Source organism: Charadrius vociferus, unplaced genomic scaffold (assembly GCF_000708025.1).
Source record: "Charadrius vociferus isolate BGI_N301 unplaced genomic scaffold, ASM70802v2 scaffold418, whole genome shotgun sequence".
NCBI classification, from domain to species: Eukaryota; Metazoa; Chordata; class Aves; order Charadriiformes; family Charadriidae; genus Charadrius; species Charadrius vociferus.
This window is the reverse complement of record NW_009649614.1, coordinates 170,331-197,096: the sequence shown is the minus strand read 5'-3', so window position 1 is coordinate 197,096 and position 26,766 is coordinate 170,331. Positions and strand designations below refer to the sequence as shown.

The 26,766-nt window shown below is 39.1% G+C and overlaps 1 protein-coding gene across 1 annotated transcript; it reads right to left on the bottom strand.

Annotated features, from left to right (window-relative positions):
• Positions 1-1,586: 1,586 nt before the first annotated feature.
• Positions 1,587-26,628, bottom strand: KIF27 (kinesin family member 27). Its single transcript, XM_009890493.1, has 14 exons — positions 26,319-26,628; positions 24,225-24,425; positions 21,913-22,871; positions 12,124-12,267; positions 9,555-9,761; positions 8,829-9,004; positions 8,318-8,451; positions 7,609-7,764; positions 6,340-6,545; positions 5,267-5,464; positions 4,801-4,914; positions 3,594-3,770; positions 2,757-2,972; positions 1,587-1,808 (listed from the first exon to the last, which is right to left on the bottom strand). Exons 1-14 carry the CDS (start codon positions 26,626-26,628, stop codon positions 1,587-1,589), a joined length of 3,420 nt encoding a protein of 1,139 aa, XP_009888795.1.
• Positions 26,629-26,766: the final 138 nt, after the last annotated feature.

Sequence of the window (26,766 nt, the reverse complement as noted above, 5' to 3'; positions counted from 1 at the left end):
CAAAGAGGCCCTTCAATTTCTTCTTCATCTCTCTGCTGGTTTTCTTGTAGAAAAATAAGTCTTTTTCCAGTTGCTGGACTTTTACTTCATACCCTTTCAAGGCTTCTGCAATACCTTCACTATCTTGTTCTAGGACAAGTAAAATCAGTTTAAGAACCAGGTATCTCTGTGCCAAAAATCAAGATGCCCAGCTAGACAGAATATGTGTTGGATCTTGCTGACACTTTGCTTGCAGTGTGTACATTTTAACTAGTATGACACAAGATCAAAAAGGTCATGTCAACCCCACTTGTCAGTTTTAATAGGAGTATTTAGAAGATCAAGATCAGCGGGACCAGTATCTTTCAACTTTCCAGTATCAGCAAATACAATATGACAATACAAAAATTCTTATACTGCTTTAAAAAAATCACTTTTCCATTCAAACAGATATCATGTGTCTGTTCCTCAGCATCCCACACAATATTAGAATTAGTGTCAGCTGAAATATATCTCTGAACCTTACTGTTTGGGTTTTTTTTCAGTTGGAATATAGTATTTCCCAGTACTGACTGAAGGCAATACTTGCTGTACAATCCCCCTGCAAGAAGCAGATACCTTTGAAATGATGCAATATTAACTGTAGTTTTTTTTCATGTTCTTTGTGTTGTAGGGTCAGCCGCCTGTCACACTGCAACTTGACGTGTTCAAGTGCAGATTCTAATTCACGTATTATGTTTTCCTGGTCTATGACCTTCATTTCCTGTTCTTCGATATGCAGTTGTAATTTACGTTCAGACTCCCGTAGTCCAACAATCTAAGAAAGAAATATACTTCTTGTGCTTTATCAAACCATTTTAATAAAAGCTTTTATCCTTCTGCTTAATAGATTAAAGCACACAAAAGCAGTGGTCTCTATAAGCCATAAGCTTATACTAAAAACAGATTTGCCCAGTGCTGCAAGTTCACACTTTAGAACTGAGCTCTGTACATTTTGATCACATGAACTAGTGGAGTTTTTTAATACCCTGTGCAAAATTTAAACTGAAATAACAGTGTTTTCCTGAGTCTGGAAAACTTCCAACTTGCATCCCACAGACAACAAAATCACCCAAGGTCACAAAGACACACAGTGTCCTAATGCATTTCATTTTTGTGTTTCCAGATGTCAGTATGATTTTTCAGTATTTGCTGTACATACTGCAGGCAGTGTATGCAAAAAGAGTTTATACTGGATTTAGAAAAAAAATAGGAATACTAGTTTAAGTTTTATGAAGCCTGCAGTTGGGAAGAATTTCAGTACAACACCACTACTTAAATATGTTGCTGCTTCAAAAGTTAGCAACACAGAGCACTGGAAATGAAGAAGGAAATTCCCAGATTTGCAGCAAGCGCCTTTGAAGCTAATGACCCCAAAACAAGATATACAAAGTTAACACACAAGCATTCTATTTAGGTTAATATAAAAATTAAAAATATCTGAATTAATAGTAGATCTATGTAACCTGAAGACATTCTCACCAAAAGCTTGTTAAATTTATTTTTATTTCTTGACACCATTTCATTTCATTATCTATAATAGTAAAAATAGGATAAAATATTATTCATTAGCCAAAACAAACCTTGTTGAAATATTTGAAGAGGATAGCTCTGAGCTCTTCAGCAGACAGGGAAACTAGTTTTCCTATTACATTATTCTCGCTCTGTGAAAGAATCTGAGAAGATGACCTAAGCAAGTGCTGGCGATTCTGAATACTTTCATTCTTGTAATCAATAGCGGCCTCCAGGGCTTCAATTCCTTCTTCCAGCTGGAAAAGGACATGTTCTTCCTACAGAGAAACACATGAGTGAGATCTTTAAAAAAAAGTGTAGAGTTAATCTTTCTATACATAAGACATCTTTAACTTCATTCTCAAGAGTGAAACTAAACTTAAGGGCAAGACAAACTAGTAGTAGTATAGAGAATGGAATGGGAAAAATAAGAGGTTAAGAGTACAGATCTAAACACTTGTCTTTTTCTGTGGTAGTACCCCTTCCATGATACAGAGCTCAATCAAATACCTCATAACAAAAACAGAAGTCCTGTTTCCCTTTTTATCCTTCCCTCATCCTCCCCACAGTTTGATTTCTGCTATTATTTTTTTGGTTGTGACAGTTTTCTGTAGATTAATGAACGGATCAGGTCAGTAAGGAGGTTGAGGAGTGAGGCAAGTAGGGTTCTTTCTGGGACATTATCACCTCAGCCACATGCCCATACTGCGTCTCACGACCTAAAAACAACCTGTCCATTTTATACACATTTACTATATCTTCAATGTAATTATACTGATCAACTCAAGTGTGGACCATCCAGGTAACAGGACTTATTTTTGCTGCAAAAATATGGAGGTCTTCAAGTGAAGTTTGTTTTTTCAAAAAGAACCTATGAAAAAAATCAAGGGTCATCACTATGCGAGTACATTGCCTTGTTCTATGTCCTGACATGAAAATATACTGATCAACTTCTAGTTCCCTTATTTCTGATTATATGATCCTTAGGCCAGTGGAGTTTTTCAAGGCCCTAACTTAATTAAGTCCCTCTTTACTAAACTTCGTTCACTGGTACATAACTAGTGCTATCACAGCAGTATTTTAACATCGCTATGTGCAGAAGACCCCAATGCCTGTTCTTTGGTTCTAGCTTATCTAATACTTGGACACATGTTATGTTCTGTTTGGAATGCTTAATTATACAACACTACCTAAAACCTGTATTTATCTCAGAGGTGCTTACTTACTTCGGTTGACAACACTTTACCATCTTTCAGTTTCTCATCCACACTATTTCTTCTTCTGAGCAGCTGATCCCTTTCCATCTGGAGAACCTGAATTTTTTCCAAAATGTCTGTCTTATCTTCAGTGGTGCTGCCCTGAAGCTGCATACCTTTATCACACAGTTCCTGATCCACCATACTTAAGCGAGTAGACAATTTCATACTATCTTTGTTTAAAGCCTAAAAAAACCACAGCAACCATAGATATAAAACTGAGATACTCCTTCCAGTAAGAAAAATGTAGGTGAGACTGTCACATTCTGCAGTGAAAGACTTGCCTGCTTCTTGCAATGGGACCCCATTTATTTTGAGTAGACAGCTACCATAAAATGTACTGTTTACTCAAAAGATGAAAGAAAACAAAAACACTCGATGTGTAGTTTTCTACATACTAAAAACTAAAGGGGCTAGTCATTATAAGTGACAATGATACTTCAGTTGCTATTCACTTTTGCTACTGAAAAATAAATAATGAAAAATGTTTCCCTGTCACATTCTCTAATTTGCAAAAGGACTGAGTCATTTTTAGATATTATATTATTTAATGCTCTGCAATAACAGAACTCCACAGTTCAGATTTTTTGTTTTGTTGTGGGAATTTTAGGGGGAAAAAGTTAAAAAAATGATTATTCTGTGTTATTCACATTTTAAATGTTGATTAGCTCAAGTCACACAATAACTTAATGGCAGTGGTAGAGACACAAGTCACATGGCTTAAGCCTCTCCTGCTGTCTATCTGCCTTCCCCCCCGCCCAGTCTTTCAGTCAGCTATGGTAAGTTTCTTGTTTTTTCTTAAATCACCTGGCTAGATCTCAGTTTCTTGATTTCCAGGTGGCTCTTCTCTTGCAATAATGCTTCTTTTTTGGCTACAATGGCTTCTCTTTTCTTTAAATCTTCTTCTAGTTCTGCTAACTGTTCATGCTGTTGGAGAATTCTTTCCATTTCTTCATCCAGCCATTTCTTTTGCTCTTCTAATTTCTAAAGTTTAAATAGAGAGCATTAACCAGAAGTTTCTGGATTAAAATTTCATGATTATGTTTTTCCTTTTGTAGAATAACTGACAAAACTGTAGAATAAATTGACATTTCTAATGCTAACATTAATTCTGCATCAGAATCTTCACTCAATAATACAGAAATTGGACTCACTTAAAAAGAGGCTCATCAACACTGCTACATCTTGTATAAATATATTTGTATCAGATGCCTTTAATGAAATGTATTCTTTTTCTAAGGACAGTTACATAAGTAGATGTCTTCTATATAATCAAAGCAACTAGGTTTGGAAAGTACCACAAGAATTCAGCTAGCCCCTCCTCATTGCATTATAGGTGCCCAAGACCAGCTATCTGTAGAAAAATAAGTGACAAGAAATTATGATGTTGAAAGAAAGACAAGCAGACAATGAGAGCTCTGATCCTGCTAGCGCAGTCTGTTGTTCTGAAGCCACAGTTTATCAGTGGATACATTCCTGGTAAAAATAAAAAATTGTCTTTATTCAACTTTTAAAATTTCTTTTCACCTTTTAAAGACTTTGGGTAACTCATGTAGCTCTCATGTTCCAATGTCCACATCTATAATAATGTAGGTGGCACTGCTCCATTAGACACCTACTTTTCTAGCCCTGTTAGGAACAACCAAAACCATAGACCTCTGTCATTTATGTCAGAGGCCAAAACAAACAACCAAACAAACCATGGGGCATTTATAACAGAGCTTATCAGTCTCACCCTCAAACCTATCAGACAACAAAACCTGTTGAATTCTCAGGCCTCTGAATCAGCGTCCTTGACAAATCATAGAAAGAAAAGACATTAGAGCCTCTCCTTTCCTTCATTCAAAAAGAGTACAAAACCTGCTAGACTATACTCCAAATTTTTGCTACAGCTACAAAGATGACAAAACTTTGATGGAATACTCTTTTTTCCTAACACTTTACAAAGACGACTAGGGATGAAGAAAGAAATTTTTTTTTCAGGGCCCACACAGATTAGAAATAGATTAGCTACCTGTAGCTTCTGTGACGTTCCCACTGAGTTATTTTTCTTCTTTTTAAATGCAGCAATCTCTTTATCCTTAAGTTTAAGGATCTTCTGTTGTTGCTCCATCTTTAGTTGAAGTTCCTATAAACAAACAAAAAGCCCCATTCTTCCTGCCTCAGTCAGTCTGTTTTTAACATGCATTTAATGTCAGAGTCCACACAGGTATGTAATCTGAAATACTGACCCTAAATTTACATGTGGAATTGCAATTCAGAGCTAGACATCATGTAATAATGATAGAAAAAGCTGAAGAGCAAGGCAAACTTAAGATTTCTGTGAAAATGTTTATAGACAATTTCTTCAGTGCATTTGCTGAGAAAGTTATTACTTAAAACTATGGAAAACCTCGCAGTATAGTTTATTGTCTTTGGGGAAGCAGATGTAAAATTGGCTCATCTCATCATTTGTCATAAAGAAATAGGAAGAATCCTACTTTAATTTGTTGCTGGTCCCGCTGAATCTCTGCTTCTAGTTGCTTCTTTTTTTCACTCTCCTCACACAGTCTCTTCTGCAGCTGAGTCTGCTGATGCTTCATCTGAGCAACATTCTGCTCAAGTTCTGTTGCTTCTCTTTCACTTTGGTTAGATAATGAAGCCAGATTCTTAGTGTCTTGCTGCTTCTTCTGTAAGGCCTGAATGTTCATGGCAAATTTCAGCTTAATAGCAGGAAAACTGAAAACTTAAATATGACTTAACTTCATTCTTTATTTCACTGAATTCTTAGAATCAACAAGACTTACTAACTTCTGCCCAAACAATCACTCTTTATTTCTGCAGTTTCTGACCTATCTGGTAAACTCGGCACAGGCAGAATTAATCTCAAGCAACATGAAAAGGTAGAGATACAGTTCATGCTCGGCAATACAATGAAAGTAGTAAAATATAACAGATATCACAGCTCTGGAAAATGTGCAGAGACATAACGGCACCAGAATGCTGGTCCTGACCTCAAGTCGATAAGCCAGCTACCTCTTTCTGTATGGTACTTGTCTGACCCACCGTTCTAGAACTGAGAGGCACAGAGCACCTAAGCTGGCCCTACACAGAGTTTAAACTTACATATAAGAGAACTTAAGAGTAGAAGGTCAGTGCCAAACAAATATGACTGTATTGGGCCTGGTCTTGCAAACCATCCCAGTGATTTGCTTAGAGCTGAAATATATTCCGTATTTCCATAAAACATCCATTTTATTTATGGCAGGTAATAAACTCGGAATAGTCTCTTTGTGTAGCTTCTTGTATGGTATTACATACAGTGGTGTATCAGTATCTCATATTACCCACTTCTTTCTTGGTTTCTTACCTACCAATAAAATACTCTATGTATCTAACCACATACATGTTAAATAGCATTCTGAGTATAATAGTATTAAGTTTCTCATTAGCTACCTCAATCCAACCAGCTTCCAACGTATAAAGTTGGTGAAAGTTTTACAATCAGAGTGCTAAGGTTCAAAGGTGACAGTCTGACAGAGAATTCAAATCTTAATGGTCAGATCAAAAATACCTGCACTTTCAACTTAGCTGCATCCATCTTCTTACGGAACTCTTTTTGTAACTTGGATTTCTCAGGAACGTCTCTCAGCTCCTTACTCTCCAGCTCCTGCAGTCGCTTTTGTGTTTCAGCAAGTTCCATTTTGGCCTGCTCAAATTCTTGCTGCAGTTTAGTTATCTTCAAAGAATATTGCCTGCTTACAGACTGAGCATCCTTACCTTAAAGACACCATATCCAAATAGTTTAAAAACAGTAGGATAATCAGTCGAAATGTAATACTTAATTCTGTAGTTGAATCATTACTTACTTCGTTCTGGCTAACCCAGTAATTTCTGAGACATTTTCCAACCCTAAAGGAATGTACAGTTCCTTTCTATAACTTTGAAATAGAGATAAAGGAAGGAGTCTTAAATCTGAATTCTTCAAGGTACCTGATGTCACCAAATAAAGTGCTATCTGAGTGCCAAATAAAGTGAAATCCTTCTGCCTACTGTAGTTTTTGCTAAAGTGGCTCTCCTGTATTTAATAAATATTGATTTTTCCAGAAGAATATGCAATTTATTTAATGTTCAACTTTCAGCTTAATAATCAGTAAATAACTTTGGATTGTGTTTCTAGTCTCTGACTTGCCCTGTTTGCGTGATCTTTCTCAAAGTACTGGTTTTGGGGGTACAGAATCTCTCTCAGTGCCAAAAGACAACCTCAAGAGAAGGTACGTACAGGAGAGGAGTGTGATTGAAGGGGCCGAGCAAAGTGATCCTTACTGTCATCATTACGCTAGTTTCTGGCAGGCATACATGTACCAGGATAGATGTGTAAGGGATGTAAGCTAACAGGGACACTGACCTTTTCCCTCATCCACTTCTGACTCCTGCTTCTCTACTGCAGTGCTGGGAATGCTTACATTCCCAGCACAGTGATGTATCTTCTCTCCTATCCCAGACACCATGTGAGAAATACATGTCCACGAAGAGATCAGTAGCACTGAGCATACATGAAAAGTTACACTATTGGTGGATAAAAGCAATAATCAGCAAAGCACAAAACATATTTAACAACTACATCTGCGTAGCATAGCAGAATAGGCTGCAATCAAAATTTGCAGCCTTCAGTGCAACCATAGCAAGTAATAATGAACGTTATGAATCTTTAACGTATTAAAAGTATTCTTGCATAAGATAATTACATAAAAACTGAGACATGCAGGATTTCAGAAGTTTTGTGCCTTTCCTTTTGTTTCTGAACTACTTCATTCTAATTTTCCCTGCAGTAGCCAGTTACCTGTTCTTACTAATTCCTTAATAAGTTCCTCCTTCATTTTGATATTAAGTGCAAGTTCTCTCATTTTTTGCTCGGCCTCAGTGAGTCTCAACTCCGAATTCTTTAGCTTCTGCATGTTAAAAACATGACTTTTCTGGAGGCTGTCAATCTCTTCACCTTGAAAAAAAAAAACCAAAGCAATATGGAGATAAAAAATCTGGAGTACACTCTGTATCCACAAGATAGTGCTCTGGAACAGTGTATGTATGGAGTTCTTTCATATGAAGTAAAAGGATCACAAAAAGAGAGTGGTGCAAAGACCCTTTTTCCACCGCTGTGTCTAAACAGGAGAAAGGATAGTATGCACTACTAGCATTTCAAGACTCTAAGTCGGAGGAAAAATATGCCTGAAAACATTTCAGTACATCTCTGATAAAATTATGGCATCTGTTTTCTCTCATTAAAGCAGCACTAAAGGCTTATATCTAAACAGCTTTTTGATGTGTGAAGTGCTTACTGGCTAATAAGTATTAGCTAAACATTAAGGTCACTGACATCAGTTTAAGAAAGGGGAAGAAGAGACAATCTTGAAAGCCTACGTTGAACTACAACAAAAAAATATTTGTATCAAATACACATATTTTGCTGGAAAAAATAATTATGTGTGCTAAAGACATTCTTGCATATTCTGATCCTGTAATAAGATTTGCTTTCCTGACTTCCGTTTTACCTGTGGCTGTGTCAGTCTGTAATGCAGATTTGTTGGATAAACCAGACTTGTCTACTTGACACTTCATGTTACTTAGCTCAGGAAGAAAGCACAGAGAAGCCTGTTTTCGTGTCCATGTTCGGTTTATGGAATGCCTAAGGAATAATGAAAAACATGCGACATTCCAAATACACAGGGATTTTTTTTTTTCTTTAAGCTTCATGCAAAGTACATGATCTTAACAGAGAAGAATCCCAAACTCACAGAAGCATTTGTACCTTCTTTCACATCTACTCCCCTCCCCTCCACCACCCTGGTCTTTATGATAGATTCTGGCCCCCAAACAAGGATTATGCAACCTTTATTAAATCAAAAAACTATGTTTATTAAACTTATTTTGTAATATACCCAGCTGGTCCCATAAGTTTACCGTACGTAACATCACAAATGGTCTCATGTCAGGATTAGGCAGTAATACTATCTTTGCTATATATTTATCTCTATAAAAAATTGAAGAATAACAAAAAATTACTTAAATGAGGTTTTCTTTTTGCTGCCTGTATTTTCTTCCTCTTCATCACTCTGATCAGAGAGGTGGCAGTGAAGGACTTCATCCTTATCTTCTATGTTGCTCAGTATCATCTGGCTGCGAGCGCGGAATTCTGCCATTACCCGAGCCAGGGAGAATGTAGGGGGGCTGGTATACACCTGTCAAAAAGCACACAAAAAAGTAATGAGTAAAACCACTTGCAACAGTTTAGCAATTCTTTACTGATATTTAAAAAATATTTCAATGTAAATGTCTGTCATCACCTGAGCTTGTAAGTAAAATTATAGACATTTTCTATAACAACTCTGAATACCTTTGTAGAAAAAGGCTTTGCAAGAGCTTAGAACACTTGTTCCAAATGTGAAAGAAGGCACTGTTAGCAACTTATTATCCCATGTATTCAATATATCAGTAAGAATAACCATTCATTTTTGATAATGTTTTATATTTGAACCCTCAAAAACCCCAGGTAAACACCACAAGAGACTACAGCTTTACCACTTCTAAGTGTTAATTTTAAACCTGAACATTTTGGACAATTGTGGCATAGTATGTTGCAAGACATCAAAAAGTGATTTTTCAGAGTCTTCAATGGGAAGTTCAACAGCATCTGAGAAAGCCACCACAATTTGTCATGTCAAGTCTAATAATTGAGGTATAACCATTACAAAGTAAAGGAAGAAAATGTGACATTTGGGTAGAACTTACCTTTCGGGTCTCTGTCCCTGAAGGTGGGTGAAGGGAGCGTAGCAGACTCTTTGTGAGTGGGACACTGTATGGCCTCCTTCCAGATGCCACAAGAGCTGGCCTATCTCCACAAGCACTTGAGAAGTCCAAAGTTTTCACATCTGTAAACTTCTCTAATTTTTCTTTTAGCTGATCAATAAGCATTTGCTGTTCCACCATTTTCTCATTCTCATGGGGAAAAAAAACAAAGCAAAACTTTTGCTGATCATGCGCTCTGTATCACATTCACCATTTCTAAATTCCTTGCAAAGGTCATGAACCTTATAAATCACCCACTGACCTGAAATTCTTCTGCAAGTGCACAGGTAAATTCTGCAACAAACTGAAAATTCTATGACATATCATCAATCTAACACACACTCCCCAACTGCAATAAATTTTAGACACATTTTTGTTCAGAAAGACGTATCCCAGGTAAGTTATGTTAGCTCATGTAGGCATCTAATGAGAAGTAGATGACATACTTATCAGCCCATGCTTGCTTTATATGTGTGTTTATGGAGAAATAAAATGGGAATTCAACAAAAATGTTCAAATGAAACTCATGGTCTGAGTCTAATTAATTAAACATGTATACAGGCTTCCTCTTCCTCTTTGAGCAATTTCACTTTAAAGATTATTTGTAGTAATAAACATAAACATGTACGTGATGCCAGGATCCCTTGTACGAGCTAATTCTTTTTCTGCTACCCAGCTGCAACTTTGTTGGTAATGCTAGCTTGCAGAACTTACTTATCTGCTTCTCCTACAGCAGTCTCTGTACATCGTTCAAAACTACTTATCTTACTTAAGCTGATTCATCCATAAGGCCAAGATTATATACATTTTCAACTCCCTCTATTCCTTTTAATTCTTTTCAAAGTACCTTTAACATCTGGCCTAGGAACAACAGGAAAGTTGAACAGCTAGTGATAATCAAACAAAAGTATTCAATGAAAGATATTTTGCATTATCCTACTTTGAATAACACATTTTTACTAATTCTTTATCTCTTGTTTTCTTGGACCGCACGTTCCTTCGAAACACACACAGACAGTGCCTTGCAAATTGACATTTTATTGGAATACAATACATAATATTCTTGTGTCATGGGAAATAGAATATATATATATGAATACCATATTTGTTATGATCTTGGAAATAGTAAAGGCCAACTGATTCACCTTGAAGCTATTATTTAACCCTTTTAACTCTTTGTCCCTGACACCCTTGTACATAACAACACCACACTGCAACACCTGTTACATAAATACATATGCGTATAAACATTTGATACCTGTCTAGTACCCCCTACTTTTAAAGTTCTTATTCTATCATGTATCACTTAATTACATAATCCTGTGACTGCAACTTAAAATATTTGACACAAGCGTTTGCTTATCATTATTCTATCTACTTGACATGTTTTTAAATAAAAGCAGCACGTTAGTGGATTAAGTACCAAAATGGTGCCTGAGAGCTCTCAAGCTTCTCTCCTGTCTCTGACACTGAAACAATCATGATTACCTAAACTGTGACTGCTTCTATTCACTACCTCTACGTTGTATCCTCCAGAATTTATATAAGTATTATCTCAGTAGTAAGTTGACACTATCTTGTACAGGTTAAAAAATAGAAACAGTCACTCTGGCCACAGGTAACAGAAAAGAAAGAAAGTGACAGAGGGAAGAAAAAGATGATGACTAGTATACTTACCTTTCATCCATTGTCTCTCCCCAAGCCATTAGCAAAGAAGAGGAAAAGGAGAAAAAGTAGAATAAGGAGAAGAGTACTAGCTAGCCGTGCTTATGCTTTTCTCTTTTAAAAAGTCAGATAATAATTTATCTATCATCCACATGACAGGCAACACCATGAGAATACTAACTATTCTATTTATGGTCTTCTGGATCTTGAAATGTTTTACACTCACCACGCATCATAATTTCATTAGCAAGCACAAGATCTAGAGAAGGAAGGAGGCAAGCAGTGTTTTCTCAGCTTTCTCTAATAGTAAATCCTCAGAAAACTAGGAAGAAATTCTGTCTTATAAAGTCAAAAAGGAACAATACTCTAATTCTTAATAAAGCTATAACAAAATATGTTTCTATAGAACCTTTCAATTAAAGCATTCTATAGGATCTTTATAGTCCTTTTTAGATGCTAAAGGATCTTTAAAGGCCTTTCAAATTCTAATTCATTTATTGTCCTGAAACTACTTGGCAATAATACACATCTGGAGAGAGTGGTGTGTGTTATGCTTTAGGATGCATCGAGAGGGTGAATGATTCACCTCATGTTATACGGGAAGGCTGTGGCACAGCTAGGTTGATACACAGACTTCAGGAATCACGTTATTGTGCTTCATCCACTAGATGAACTCAATTCATTAAGTGATATGGCTCTAATTCAAACAAAATGCCCGTAAGATTGACAGGTAATAATGTCAAAAAAAAAATATCCTGAGAGACCTGTCTTGAAATAATGAATGCATTCATACAGTGGAAGGACGGTTCAACACAGATATATGTAACGTGTACCAGAGGAAAAATACCTGTAATCTATGTGTTTCTTGAGCCTCCTTTAAAGATTCCAGTTGTTCTTCATTTTCCTGTAGTAATGTCTTTATCTGATACTGCAGTATCTGCAGTTCATTATCCTTCTGGCTAAATACTTCTTCATCCATAACTAGAGCCTGCTAGATAATAAAAGAAAAGTTCAGCTGGGAAAAAAAGGAGACATTATTATTCTTACAGTTGGAAAATGAAAAAAAAAAAAAAGAAACAAAACCTCATTTATTGTTAAAAGACGTGATCAAAACTGCAAAGTTTTGAGGTATGTATGGCAAACTGTCTAAGTGGTTATCTGTGGTTTCTGTCAGTTATTTCTTCACTTCTGTTTCATCTATTGATTTTCTTCTGACAAGTTTCTTTCTTCCAAAGGGAATAATGTACCCATAACCAAAGCTACTTTCTTGAAGTAGATATCTAAATCCAATTATTCTCTTTAGGGTGCTGTAAGATGTAGCCACAAGATCTCAGCATCAACATATTAATACACTTCTCAAACAAAAGAATAAGGACAGCTGTCCTCATTCTGCAACTTGGAAAACAGCCTAAGGATTAAAGAAATCACAAGAATGCTTCTTCAGATGTTCTTGTAGATAAATAATCCAGTGCCAATTGAAGGAGGCTTCCAAATATTGTTACTCTTCCAGAAAGCCTGTAGAAGCCAAATACAAAGTATGGAAACATCATGTCTTATTGGTCTAAAACTGGACACTTCTGTACAACTAGCTTACCTCCATCTCTCTTCCAAGAAAAGACAACCCTTAATAGCTTTTGAGAATGCAATCAAGAACCTGATGTCTCTTTAGAGAATAGAACTTTTTCCAAAGTCTATGTACTAATGCAAATGTTTCTACTAAATGTAGTTGACAAGTTTATCCTGTCCCCTCACTGGTGCTGTATCATTATGCAGAGTTGAGCCAGTTACAGAAAAAAAGAAGCTTGCACAGATGTTAGCATGGTGACAGAGTGGGGCAAGATGAAGTGATAGGAAACTAAGTGGCATATTGTCTATACTGTATTAAAAATACAGAACTAAAATCAGAATATATTTGCGCAGTTGTATTGGGTGTGTCAGGGGTTTGGTGGAGGTAACTGCAGGGGTGGTGCCTGTGAGAAGAGACCAAGGTTTCCCCATGCTGGACACAGCCAGTTCCAGGTGACTTCAGTGGACCCACTGCAGGGAACAGCTGAGCCCCTCAGCCAAGATAGTGGCGCCTCTGCGATAACATATTTAGGAAAGGCACAAAATGCTAGGCAGGCAGAAGAGGAGGGAACCAAAAGAGTGAGAAAGAGCAGAGGGAACACCAGGAGGTGGAGAAGGAGCAGGTGCTTCATGGTAGAACAGCAGATACCCACACTGTAGCCTAGGGAGAACCTGGGCAGGAGCAGATGGATATTCCTGAAAGAACTGCTGCCCATGCAGAGCCCATGCCAAATCAGGGGAAAGGTGTGAGAAGGAAAGGGCAGCAGAGAGAAACTGCTGTGTACTGATCGTAAACCATCTCCCTATATCCCTGCACCACTCGGCAGTGAGGAAGAGTATGGAGTGAAGGAGTGAAGACAAGCCTGGAAAAGCAGGGGAGGAAAAGTGTTGTTTTAGCATTTGCCTTTTTGTTGCCCACTACCCGAATGAGTAATTAATATATTTTAATCGGCAATAAATTAAATAATTTTTCCTCAATTTGAAACTGTTTTTTTAATTGGTAAGCAATCTCCCTGTCTTTATCTCAACCCACAAGCCTTCTCATTCCTGTCCTTTCTGTTTTCTTTCCTGAGTCCTGCTGATGGAGGGGTGAATGAGTGTCAGGGTGGGAGTCTGGCTGTTAGCTATGGTTAACCCACTATGCCAGTATTTTCATTTTGTGTGAGATAGCATTATCCAGGCAATCATAGCTGTTAACAAAGAAATATGTATGTACACACAAGAACAGGTCCACTATTACCTATTAAATCTGTCCATATGCAAGCTCTGTTCTAGAAACTGTACTGTCTTGTTTATTTTAGCCTCTCCCTAACCATCTCCTCCTGGCTGCGAATGGCATACTTACTTGGGGAAATTTAAATTTAAACTCAGCTCTTATACTGTTTTGAACCTGGGAAACAGAGGTTTAAAATAAGCTACAGAAGAAAATCAGGAAGTAAGAAAAAAGCTGTGCTTTTGATTGACTGAGAACAAAAAAAATACAGAATTTGTATATGCAATTGCCTGATCACAATCTACAGGCTTATCACAGTTTGGTGTGCAAACTGAAAATAGGTTGACGTTGTAAAATTCTAACTTTTTGGAGCACTGTCTCCTTCTACTACAAAACAGACTCAGATTAGTTCTTCTGAGCTGTTCATCTTATATCAGAACTTCACTCAGCTTCAAACTAGCATACAGGTATTTTAAGTTACAAAATTAATTGTCATTTGACTCTGTTTATTGTACACCAATCTGCATTATTTTGGATATTTTGTTATTCATAGTCAACATTTTAACTCAGTACATCCAAAATATGCACTTCCTAAATGTATATAGGGATGTTCCCTAAAAGAATTATTTACCTGATCATGTGTCAGTTCTGTGAGAGAACTTCATGCTTGAGAAGGCTGAGAGCTCTTCTCCCCATAGGTCACTGTCTAGCACTAGTATCTGCTGTTTGACAAACAGCTACCAGCACGACAGGATCCTCGTGGGATATCTGCATGCCAAGAATCCCATATCTTGTTTTGAAATTCTCACCTCAGCTAGAAAACTGGACAGAACTATGATGCCACCAAAAAGCAGAAAGTTGATATATAACACAAAAGCAAGTGTTAGAAAAGCAATGAGACAGATAAATCTGTAAAAAGTTTAAAAACTCAGTTAGCTAAACGCATGATAATGGAAAGGAAATGCAGGAGTTCTTGGTGAGAACATTGCTGAAGAAATACAGGTTAGGAAATTACTTAATGATAATAGATGACATACTTGCAACTTCAAGGTATTAGATAGACTAGTACACTACATACGTAGTATTAGATAATATTAGATATAAGTTGCAAAACTTAGTCCGTGGGTTATTTGCAAGTACACTGATAGCTGTGAAAATATCTGCATTGTAGTTATATCTGTAATGCTTCTGACAGACTAATTTATTTGCAGGATTCAAAACAATTTCTGAGTTTACAGGATAACTGAAAGTAGTTCTTGTGGATTAACCCCAGTAGGCAGCTGGGCACACATAGCTGCTCGCTCACATTCCCCTGCTCCAACCCCAGTGGGACAGGGGAAGACCAAAGGAAGAGTAAAAGCAAGAAAACTTGTGGGTTGAGATAGAAATCGTTCAGTAAGTAAAGGCTAAGTGGAAGAAGAGAGAAAGAAAACAAGACAAGTAATGCAAAAGGAATTGATGTAAAACTGCTCACTCACCAACTCTCACAGGTAGACTGATGCCCAGCCAGCTCCTAAGCAAATGACGACTAACGTACCTAAGCCCTCCTCCTCTCCCTTTTTATTGCTGAGTACATCATATGGTGTGAAATACCTCTTTGGTTGTTTTGGGTCATCTGCCTTGTTGTGTCCTCTCCAACCCCCAGTGCACCCCCCAGTCTATTCACTGGGGTGGCAGAGGGAGAAACAGAGACAGCCTTGACGCTGTGCAAACACTGTTCAGCAAGACCTAAAATGCTGGTGTGTTATCAGCATTGTATGGCTCACAAATCTAAAACACAGCACCCTACGAGCTGCTATGAAGAAAATTAACTCCATCATGCTCAAGTCCCACGCTATCCAATACAACCTCATTAATCACCCCTCCCTTCTCATCCTTTGATTTATACACAGATATAATTCCTTTAGTCTACGGGCCATTCCTGTAAAATATCTGGAAAATGTTCCTAAAATGTCCACTGAGTTCATGTAGTTGATGACTTGGGTTCTGTCTGTTATGGTGGTCACTCAGGACAGGAGAGACATGTTGGGTTGAGCTACTGGACATCAAAACCAGCTCAGGCTGGGTCACTGCTGCATTTCCCTGGCTTTTTGTGAGGCTTGTCCTCTGTTGTTTTTTTTTCCTGCTGTAGTACTTTGACATACAACTCAAATCATGGGTTATTTTCCCCCAAGGTTAAATCTCTTAAGGCACACATCAGATTTCACCATCATCTCGCGTTACCCACCAAGTGTACCTGGGTTCTTGAGCAAAAGCAGCCCCACAAACAGGTGTGCCTTTTCCCGAGGGAGGAACAACCCATGCTGTCTTTCCCAGCCAGTTCTCTACACGCACTGCAGGGACCTTGTCTCCTAAAATACATAAGGTTTTTGTTTGGGCAGGTCCAGGTCAGTTAGCTAATCCTCTGGTATTAATTAGCCAAGTGGCTTCACCTAAATTTGCACCCCACTGCTGACATGTCCCAGTGCCCATTACTTTCAGTGTAGTCTTTAACAGTCCATTGTACTGTTCAATCTTTCTGAAGGCTGGTGCGTGATAGAGAATGCAATACACCCAATCAATGCCATATTTCTTGGTCAGGTGCTTATGAGATTATTTCAGAAATTAGTTCCATTGACTGACTCAATGATTCCTGGGCTGCCATGTCACCACAGAACTTGCTTTTCAAGCACTGTCCGTGTTTCAGGCAGTGGTATGGGTACCACGCAGTATTTCAGGTGGTGGTATGGGTACCATACTGTCCATTTCTCTTGTTCCACAATATCATGGGACAGCTGGATGGCTTTCACTTCTGCACCGTGACTCAATTCACCTTGCCCTTCAGCAGTTTCTGCAACTTGTCACGTGGGATTCCACAGAGCAAGTTCTCCACCTCCAGTGGTTTCCCACAATGTGACATGACCCATCACTAAACAGAGTAAATTGTTTCTTATTTTCTGGTAATATATGATACAGTGGGGCCTCTTCAGCGTAAGTCACTTACTCAGGCAATGCTCCACAGTCTCTGCTTTCTGGCCAGTCCATGATCTCTTCCAGGATTCCAGAGTGGTTGGGGTTCCCCACTCAGGCCCATGGTGTGATAAGTGTTACCCACTTACTCAACATAGCACTGGTTGTGTGATGGATGGATAGATGGATAGATAGATAGATAGATAGATAGATAGATAGACAGACAGACCAACGCAGTACAGACAATCAAGGTACCAAGGGAAGCTGAGCTTCAGTACGAACTACTTCTGAAGTGTCTTGAACCCCTTCATATGCTGCTAATGTCTGCTTTTCAGTTGGGGTGTAGTGGGCCTTGGATCCTCTATACACAGAACTCCAAAACTCTAGGGGTCCCAGGTGCTTTCTACCAGAGGCTCCAGCTGAGGCCATGCTCCCTGACAGCAGTATAAAGCACATTTCTCACATTTGATCCTGTCTGGACTGGCCCAAGAGCTAACACACGAACAATTTCCTGACTGATCTGTCCAAATGCTTGTTGCTGTTTGGGGATCCAGTTGAAATAGTTCTTCTTTCAGGTGACTCGATAGAGAGGACTTACAAGTTGACTATATGCATTGTGTAGAATCCCACAATGCCTAGGAACACCTGGGTTTCCTTTTTGTTAACTACTGGGGATATGGGTGTTATCATATTGATCACATCTGCTAGGATGTGATGACGCCCATCTTGCCATTTTATTCCCAAACCCGAGATTTCTCATAAAGGTCCTCTGACCTTTTACCTTCTTTTGTTTTAGGGAAAAAAAAGCTTTCAGAAGAATCTGGATTTTCTTTTCCCTTTCACAAACACTTCCTCAGCTGTGCTGCCCCACACAGTGATGTCATCAATGCATTGCAAGCTTTCTGGGGCTTTGCCCTGTTCTGGTGTGGTCTGGATCAGTCCACAATAAATGCTAGGGCTGTGCTTCCACCCCTCCATGGCAGTTGGTTCCAGATTGGACACCATTCCACACCAAACACCCGTCCACATCAAAGCTAGCTGTGGTCTGCACTGCTGAAAAAGGGATTGAAAAACATGCATTGGCAATATCAGTTATGGCATATCACTTGGCTGCCTTTGACTCCAGTTCATACTGGAGTTCTAGCATGTCCGGTATGGCAGCACTTAATGGTGGCGTGACTTCATTCAGGCCATGATAGTCCACTGTAAACCTCCACCCTCTATCAGACTTTCACACTGTCCATATGGGACTTAAAGGGCAAGTGAGTCTTGCTAATCACTCGTTGGCTCTTGAGTTGACAAATCAGCTCCTGGATGGGAATGAGGGAGTCTCAGCTGGGATGATATTGATGCCAGTGCACCATCATGGTAGCAATTGGCCCTTGCTGTTCTTTAACACACAGCAGCCCCACAACAGAAGGATTATTCAAGAGGCCAGGCAAGGTAGACAGCTGTTTAATCTTCTCTGAACCTGCAGTGGTTACATCAAAGGCCCAGTGCTACCTCTTTGGATCCCTGAAGCATCCTCTTTAGAGAGAGTCAATGGCAAGGATATTTGGGGCCTCCAGACTGGTGACAAGAGGATGCTTCTGCCACTTATTTCCTGTTAGGCTCACCTCAGCTCCTAACACAGACAACAACTGGGATCCCCCTGTCACTCCAGAAATCCTGATGTGTTCTGCTCCCTTGCAAACTGATGGCATTAGGGTACACTGTGCACCAGTGTCCACTGAAACCAAAGGAAATCTAATTGTCCCTTTCCTCTGCTTGGCCACAGGAAAGGATCCCCTATTCCCAAGCAGAAGATTCATTACCTGACTCCTGTAATTGAAAAAGTCTTTACACCATGAAAAGAGCCCATGTTTCTCTCTGTAGCCCAGGCTATGCTGTGGGATCCAACTACAGACCAGCATGGTCCTTCCATGGTAGAAGGTGTAGGGTTCAAACCCACATGGACATAAGTCCATTGGGTCAGTACCAGAAAGAAGAGGGGGGTCCTCAGCCCATCTGCTGCATTGCAGGCATTGCTGAACAGCAACTGGAGCAGTAATCTTCCTGGAAGGACCCTTTTTAACCACTGCTTTTTCCCCACAATTCACATACACAGACTTCCAGAACAAAGGCAGGTGCACCATCCCGCTTCCTTATATCCTCCCCACAGTCATAGAGATAGAACCACAGGGTGGCATGTGGCATGCGTCCATGGTTCCCTTTCATTTCAGCACAGAAAGGCTGACTTCCGATAGCTGAGACGCTGGTCTGTAGGGGCAAGGAGGGAGAGAGATTATCCACATTCTCTTCAAGTTGCCAGACCTTGTGGAACAGTCTTTCCACACCTGAGATGCAGACCCATAGTGGGGAAGGGGAATAGAGATTCTCTTCAAATTGCTGGAGCTGGCAGATCAGTCTATACAAAGTTGGTGCCCCAATGTCAGCCCTGTCCATCATTGCTAGGTTGCTAGCCCATGATGTCAGTGCGCTCTGTACAGACTTCTGCCCCACAAACCATGTGCACTGTACATTATTCCGACCTTTAGGGGCCTGATTATTGTCCATGTCACTGTATACCACCTCCGCCATGCCTAATTCCTTCAGACACTGGACATCTTCCTCTGTGGTAGTCCACTTGCCTCACTGGGTTACAATATTTTACTTAAGAGGGTACCTTGTCTTCCTGCTCAGTAAGAGCCACCTCTGGAGGCTGTGGGCAGCTGCCCCACTTCCGATCCCTCTGTCAATCCCACAGTCCCTAGCAAAGGATCCCAGCTGCTGTGCTCCCCTACCTTCTAGTTCCAGACTGTTATGCCCACTGTCCCAGCACAGAAGCAACCAGGCAGCAATTCGCTCATCTTGCTGACGGATTAAATCTTTTCACCTATCTAGCAGCTTGGTCATAGATAGTGACTAGGTAGTTTCTGCCTCTTATGATTCCTCTCTCTTTCCTCCCCTGTCCTGCTGCAGCATAGGCTGCCTCTCCTGATCCTTCCTCTCTCCCCTACTCAGGAGGAGCTGCTGCTTTTACTAACTCACTTGACCTCTGCTTCCACTGTTTTGTCTTGACTACAGGAGCAACTATTACAGTTGAGGGTTTGGTGTCTGGTTTAGTGTCTGTTTGTGTGGCCTTAGAACAAGAGACCTTCTCAGTGCCCATTTATGGGTTCTTAGATTGGGACACCCTTTTGCATCTCTGAGGGCACTGGACAGTGGCTTGATAGGCATGAGCCAGGTCCCAACACAGCTTCAGAAGTCACTGTGTTTCACCTCCCCTCCTTCAAATGGTGTGTTAGTTTGATGGGTTTACAAGCCTGTTCAGGTGTGAAATCCCAAGCTATTGGAGGCAGTAACAGACCTACACACCTGCCCACCTCCTCCCATACACCCTGCCACCCCAGGGATCAACCGCCTTAGAGCATGTTCCTGTGTGGCACCCCCAATTAGTTGTTTAACCTTATGAATAATACTTAAAATCAGGATCACAACACACACCAGTATGAACAGTCTGTCCACACAAGGGTATTGAAGAAACTGAGAAGCCATTACACTAACCTGTCCTGGAGGAGAGGAAGAGATAGGTGCTATTCTTTCCTCTCTCTATGAAATGTCGCTCAAAAGGACAAAAGGGGAAAGGTATAGTTGCTGGTTTTGTCCATGAGACAGTTCTTGGAGTACTGGGACACCAGCAATGTAAGACCCAAATACCAGATAAGGTTGAAGGCCAGTGGATTTATCATAGCTCTCCCAAGCAAATGAAAACAAAGTGATAAACAACACACAAAAGAGCAAAATCTTAAAACAATCATTAACAATTCTTGGAGTCTGTTACACAGCTAGAAAGGAATCAAGCATGGGAATATTCAAGGAAACACATAAGTCAGCAACCAAAGTAAATATGCCAGCACCATGATCTGCAACAGCCACTCAGATAACAACTTAACAGGTATAACAGCTAGAAGTTTAATCTAGCACACTCTGATCAAATCTGTTACTGTCTCAAAGACCATGAATCCCATGTTGGGCACCAAAAAGGACTGTTGTGGGTTAACCCCAGCGTGCAACTAAGCACACACAGCCATTCACTCACTTTCCCCCTGCAACCGCAGTGGGACAGAGAAGCAAAGAAAGAGTAAAAGCAAGAAAGCTTGTGGGTTGAGATAGACATTTTCTGGTAAAGGTGAAATGGAAGAAGAGAGAAAGAAAGCTAAACAAAACAAATGATGCAAAGGCAATCACTTGCCACCCCCTAAGGCTGAGTTCCCAGGCAGTTCCCAGGCAAAATATGGCTAACCTCCTGAAACCTCCTTCTCTCCCTTTTAATTGCTGAGCATGTGATACGGCATGAAAAATCTCTTTTGTTAGTTTGGATCATATTCTTGGTTGTGTGTGTCCCCCCAGCCTTTTGTGCACCCCCCAATCTATTCACTGGGTGGTAGAGGCAGAAAGAAACAAGGCCTAATGCTTTGCAAACACTGTCAGCAAGACCTAAAAGGTTAGTGTGTTATCAGCATTGTTTTGGTCACAAATCTAAAACACAGCACCCTACGAGCCACTATGAAGAAAATTAACTCCATCCCTGCCAGACCTAGCACATTAGCATAGCTAAAACCAAAAATCTAACAGACAAAACAGGTCAGCCTCATAGAATCATCTTGAAACTGACTAGCCAAAATATAACCTTACTTTACATATCTCTATCATGATTAAGATCACTGCCTATTCAAACACCCATTAAAATAAAGCTCTCTCACAGGGATTAGACAAACAAACTTATACAGCATTGTGAATTAAATTTAAATTGTCAATTTCAGTATAGGGAAGTGTAACAGTTTTACATCTTTCAAAATTGAACTCAAGTTTTAGCAGACTGCTCTTTCACATAGTTATTTAAATAATAAACTTTTAATTAAATACCTGGCATTTCTTTAGTTCCCTCTTAAGCTGAAGAATTGTGATATGATGTGGCTCTTGGCTGGTCCCAGTCCCTGTGTCAGTTTCCTGCATGGTGAGAGCTTCCTTCCTTACCTCCTGTACCATAGTGATCCAGCTCTGCAACCTGTCCCGCTGACTTCTTTTTAAGCTAACATCATCGTTCAAGTCAACCAGAAATGGGAAGGCTTCATCTACACAATTTCTATAACTGAAACATTGAACCTGAAGCCGGCTGAGCTGCTCCTCAAGTGAACTGATACGAGTTCTTTCTTGATTTAAGTCGTGTGAACACTGATTACTGACTTGCTGGTTCTGCAAAGCTTCTCGAAGCAACCTGATTTCAAGTTCCATTTCATCAATCCGGTCTTGATCGGGGTTGTAATTTACAACTGGTTTATTTCTAATGTTTTTGGCTCTGTTGGCATATTTGAGGGAATTTAAAGATTCATCAAAGTCTGATGAGGATGGACTTATACACGTTATCATGACAGTCTTGGCATTTCCTCCAAGGGAGTCTTTCAGAATACGAGTGATTTTAGCATCCCTGTATGGAATATGTACACTTTTTCTTTTTGGGTCTCCAAGGGCACTGATGACATTTCCCAAGGCCAACAGACCACTATTGATCTGAATTGATTCTTTGAAGCGTTCACCAGTATTTCCAGTCTTTGTCACTCTCTCTGATCCTGCCAAATCCACAAAATGAAACTTCGAAGCAATCATCTGGACTGATTTCCAGGATGAATCCTGTGCAGCATCAGGGTTTTTTTGAGACTCTGTAGACTGTTTCTGACAAATACTGATGGTAAAAATGGCGTGAGATCGACTAGAGTGCTCATTCATTTGTGTTGTGCCTGTGTGACGAGCTGCATTGCCACTTTCCAACAGGCTTATCACTTCATCTGCACATTCTACTTGGAATTCCTTAGCACCGACAATCACTTCAAACACCAACCAAAGAAAGTAAGAATAACTCAATTAATTCTAAACTCTTCAGCAAAAGTTTACAGCAATTAGGAACAGTCAAACTGTAAACACAAACTAGAGAAACATACAAGCCTGTACTGTTATGTCATAACATACAGCTAGAGAAAAAGAAGACATCGATATGACAAAAGCATGAGGTACAACACATCTGAAACCTGCAGATATTTAATACATAGGTATATTGTGTCATAGCATTTGAAACAATATTTTAAACACAATACACAGTTTTACTCATTTACACATTGCCATACGCAATTTGCACCTAGTGCTATCTAGAAAAAGTATGAGCAAAGCCAGCTCAAAGGATATTTTGCCAGTTTAAAAAAAAAAAAGTAAAAATGAAAAAGTTTGTAGTATAAATGATTCGTACTTTGTGGTAAGAACAGAATTTCTATCCTATATAGCTCAGGTAGTTGGGCCTTTTGGACAGGTATCCATTAGTAATCTAATAATGTGGAAGTGTACTTTTACAAAGTACTCCTACCAAGCAAATTTTTTGTCCTTTGTTTTAATGAAGGATGGAAAATGTCCTAGAACAATCAACTGAAGATGACTCCAACTGTACTGAAGAAGAGAAATAGTTTAAAATATATTACAGGGTCCTTATGTAGCAATGATATTGTCTGCAAGATTTATGCTAAATTAGTACCTTCTTCCAGCTACAGAAAAGAAAACCATGCCAGCTCAATGCAACAGTATATTAATATTAGACCAAACACAACAATGAGACTATAAAGAAAAAAAAAAACAAAAACACCTAAACCCAGAAGAGATTACACAGTTTCAGAATAAAGTATCTCTGCAGTGGATTCTTCTAGCATTTGCATGTAGTGAGGAGAACTATAGCACAAGTGTTAATTTCAAAGCGTCCAAAAAATATCAGATGCTTTAATGAAATGTTCTCTTCCACTCATTTCATAGTGAAAGGGGAACAGATATTTACAGTGGAAATGGCTTGACATCTATAATTTTGAAGGGAGAAGCAAAAGATTAACCTTGAAATACTTATTCAAGTGAATAATCACATGCTACTTTGTTTCTAAACAGAATTTGCAGAAGCAATAACTGCATTTCCACTTTATCATTTGTTGCCATTTCTGAGGGAGCATCTATATCATTCACAGGCCTCTAAAATCCAAACTGCTTCAAATCAGCTAAACTGAGTTTATATTCTGAAAACATAACTTTCTTTTAGTATTAGTAATGAATAGTAATTAGTAATGAATAAGCTCTTTCAAGAGAAGGCAAGAATAATTTGGGCACACAACCGAAACCAAACACACCAAATTTTAGAGCTGAAGTCTTACCTGTATTTCCCTTTTCATCTTCTCGGATATGTAGTTCTTTCACAGAGGTCTCCAATTCCAATAAATCTCGAAGTTCTTCCTTGTAAACCTCTATATAAGATACTTTCACATGGAAGTCAATGTTACGGTTTGCAGAAATATGGTGAAATAATTCCTGAATAGCCCGTGGGATTATGCCCTTTTCATTCTCTGCAACTGATGCTAAAATATAAGCAAAGATGTCACAGATGTGCACATTCTGCTGCACAATTACAGAGGCTGAAGACTGAAAAAAGTCTGACATTTGCTACTCAATATACTAAGGAATCTGAAGAGCTCAGTGTTCCCAAGGATTTTTGTAAATATTTGTTTTTCTGGGGTTCAGATTATTTGTTTGGATGCATTAATAGGATTCAAAGTTAAGTTCTAAATTGCATAAAGTTATAGTCACGAAAGTTATGAAAAATATGGAGTCTACTTTAAATATATACTACTCATTATGGATGGCAATGACATCGCAAGGGTTTGAGAAACTATCAATTCCATTTAAATACAGAAAAGACCACTAGTGACTTGGTGAAACAACATTTATGACCAACATTTTCAGCAATTTCCGTTTTTTTCAAAGTAGATATGAATACTAATGCCAAACTCTGTTTTTATTTTCTTTAATATTCAGCATAGGACAATGCTTCCATAAAAAATTCAGTTCTTTATTCAAGAGTATGGAAACTAACTGTTTATCTGTGACAGAATACCAAGATTTTTTTTACAAAAAAAATAAAGGGTTGCTCACATCTAGCTATGAATTTAGTAAACATACATATAAAAGTAAAATTGCTGAGCTATGAACAGCCTTCGATTGTGACAGCCACTACCTAAAGAGTTCAGCTATCAATGGTACTTACAAGAACATTAAATAATTATTAGTAGAGGAAAGACAAGTGAAGTTATAACAGTGAGCAGAATTAGGAGGACAACTCTATGAGGTTCAAGAAGGCCAAATGCCAGGTCCTGCACTTGGGTCACAACAACCCCACCGAGCGCTACAGGCTTGGGGAAGAGTGGCTGGAAAGCTGCCCAGTGGAAAGAAAGTTGGGGGCATTGATCAACAGCCACCTGAATATGAGCCAGCAGTGTGCCCAGGTGACCAAGAAGGCCAATGGCATCCTGGCTTGTGTCAGGAATAGTGTGGTCAGCAGTACTAGAGAAGTGGTTGTCCCCTATACTCGGCACTGCTGAGGCCGCACATCAAATACTGTGTTTGGTTTTGGGCCTCTCACTACAAGAAAGACATTGAGGTGCTGGAGCATGTCCAGAGAAGGGCAACGAAGCTGGTGAGGGGTCTGGAGGACAAGGGAAATGGGGTTGTTTAGTCTGGAGAAAAGGAGGCTGAGGGGAGACCATATGGCTCTCTACAGCTATCTATTAGGAAAAAGTTCTTCACAGAAAGGGTTGTTAAGCATTGGAAGAGGCTGCCCAGGGAAGCAGTGGAGTCACCATCCCTGGACGTATTTAAAAGATGGGTAGACATGGTGCTTTGGGACATGGTTTAGTGGTGGATTTGGTAGTGTTAGGTTAACGGTTGGACTGGATAGTCTTAGGGGTCTTTACCAACCTAAATGATTCTATGATTCTAAATAAAAGGAAGATTTTAATACCTACCAACAGATTTAGAATAATCTATTTATATCCATTTGGAAGACTTAAATCATAAATTTCTATGATGTCATAGAAATGTTTCTCAAAAAAAAAGAAAGAAAAGAGTGAGCAAGGAAACAATTAATTGCCTAAAGCAGACATTTTCAAGGTAAGATAAATGTGGCAAGACTCTCCAAACACTGCATTTCAGGAAGAAATTCCAGTTTAAGTTGCATGTTAAAATGGGGAATCAGAAAGAGCACTTTATAAATTGTTTTCCTCTTAGATATTTTTGGAGAATTTGTTTTTCAGAACAGTTTCATTATTACAAACTCTGGAAGCATTTTTTTACTATACTTTTTTTCATTAGCCCTTACAAATTCTGCATGATCATCTGCTGTGTATTCAATATTTAACTTGGACAAATACACTGTTCAGCAGTTTAAAAAAAACCCCAAACTTTCTACAACCTACCAATGTGGCCACCTCCGATGGTGTAAGTCTTCCCAGAACCTGTCTGTCCATAAGCAAACACTGTAGCATTGTATCCCTCAGTCAAAGACGCTACAAGAGGCTTAATGCAAACAGTATAAACTTCTTCTTGGGTTGAGTTTTTGCCGAACACAAAGTCGAAAGTGAAGACACGGTCTTTCCCAATGATAATCTGTTGAGTATTTGGGACTAATCTCACACACACTTGATGGTTATGAAGTACTTCTTTGGAAAGCAGAGGTCTGATTCGAACTGCAACTTTAACTGGGATCTCCTCCATGCCAGATTCCATCCCTGTGTTCCTCACTCAGTATTCACACAGTCAACAAGAAATCTGTTGCCACTCCTGTGTTCGCCTCATTCACAGTTGTCTGCAACTAAGAAAAAAAGGTTTCCACATTATATAATAAATAAGAAATAATTTCCTGCT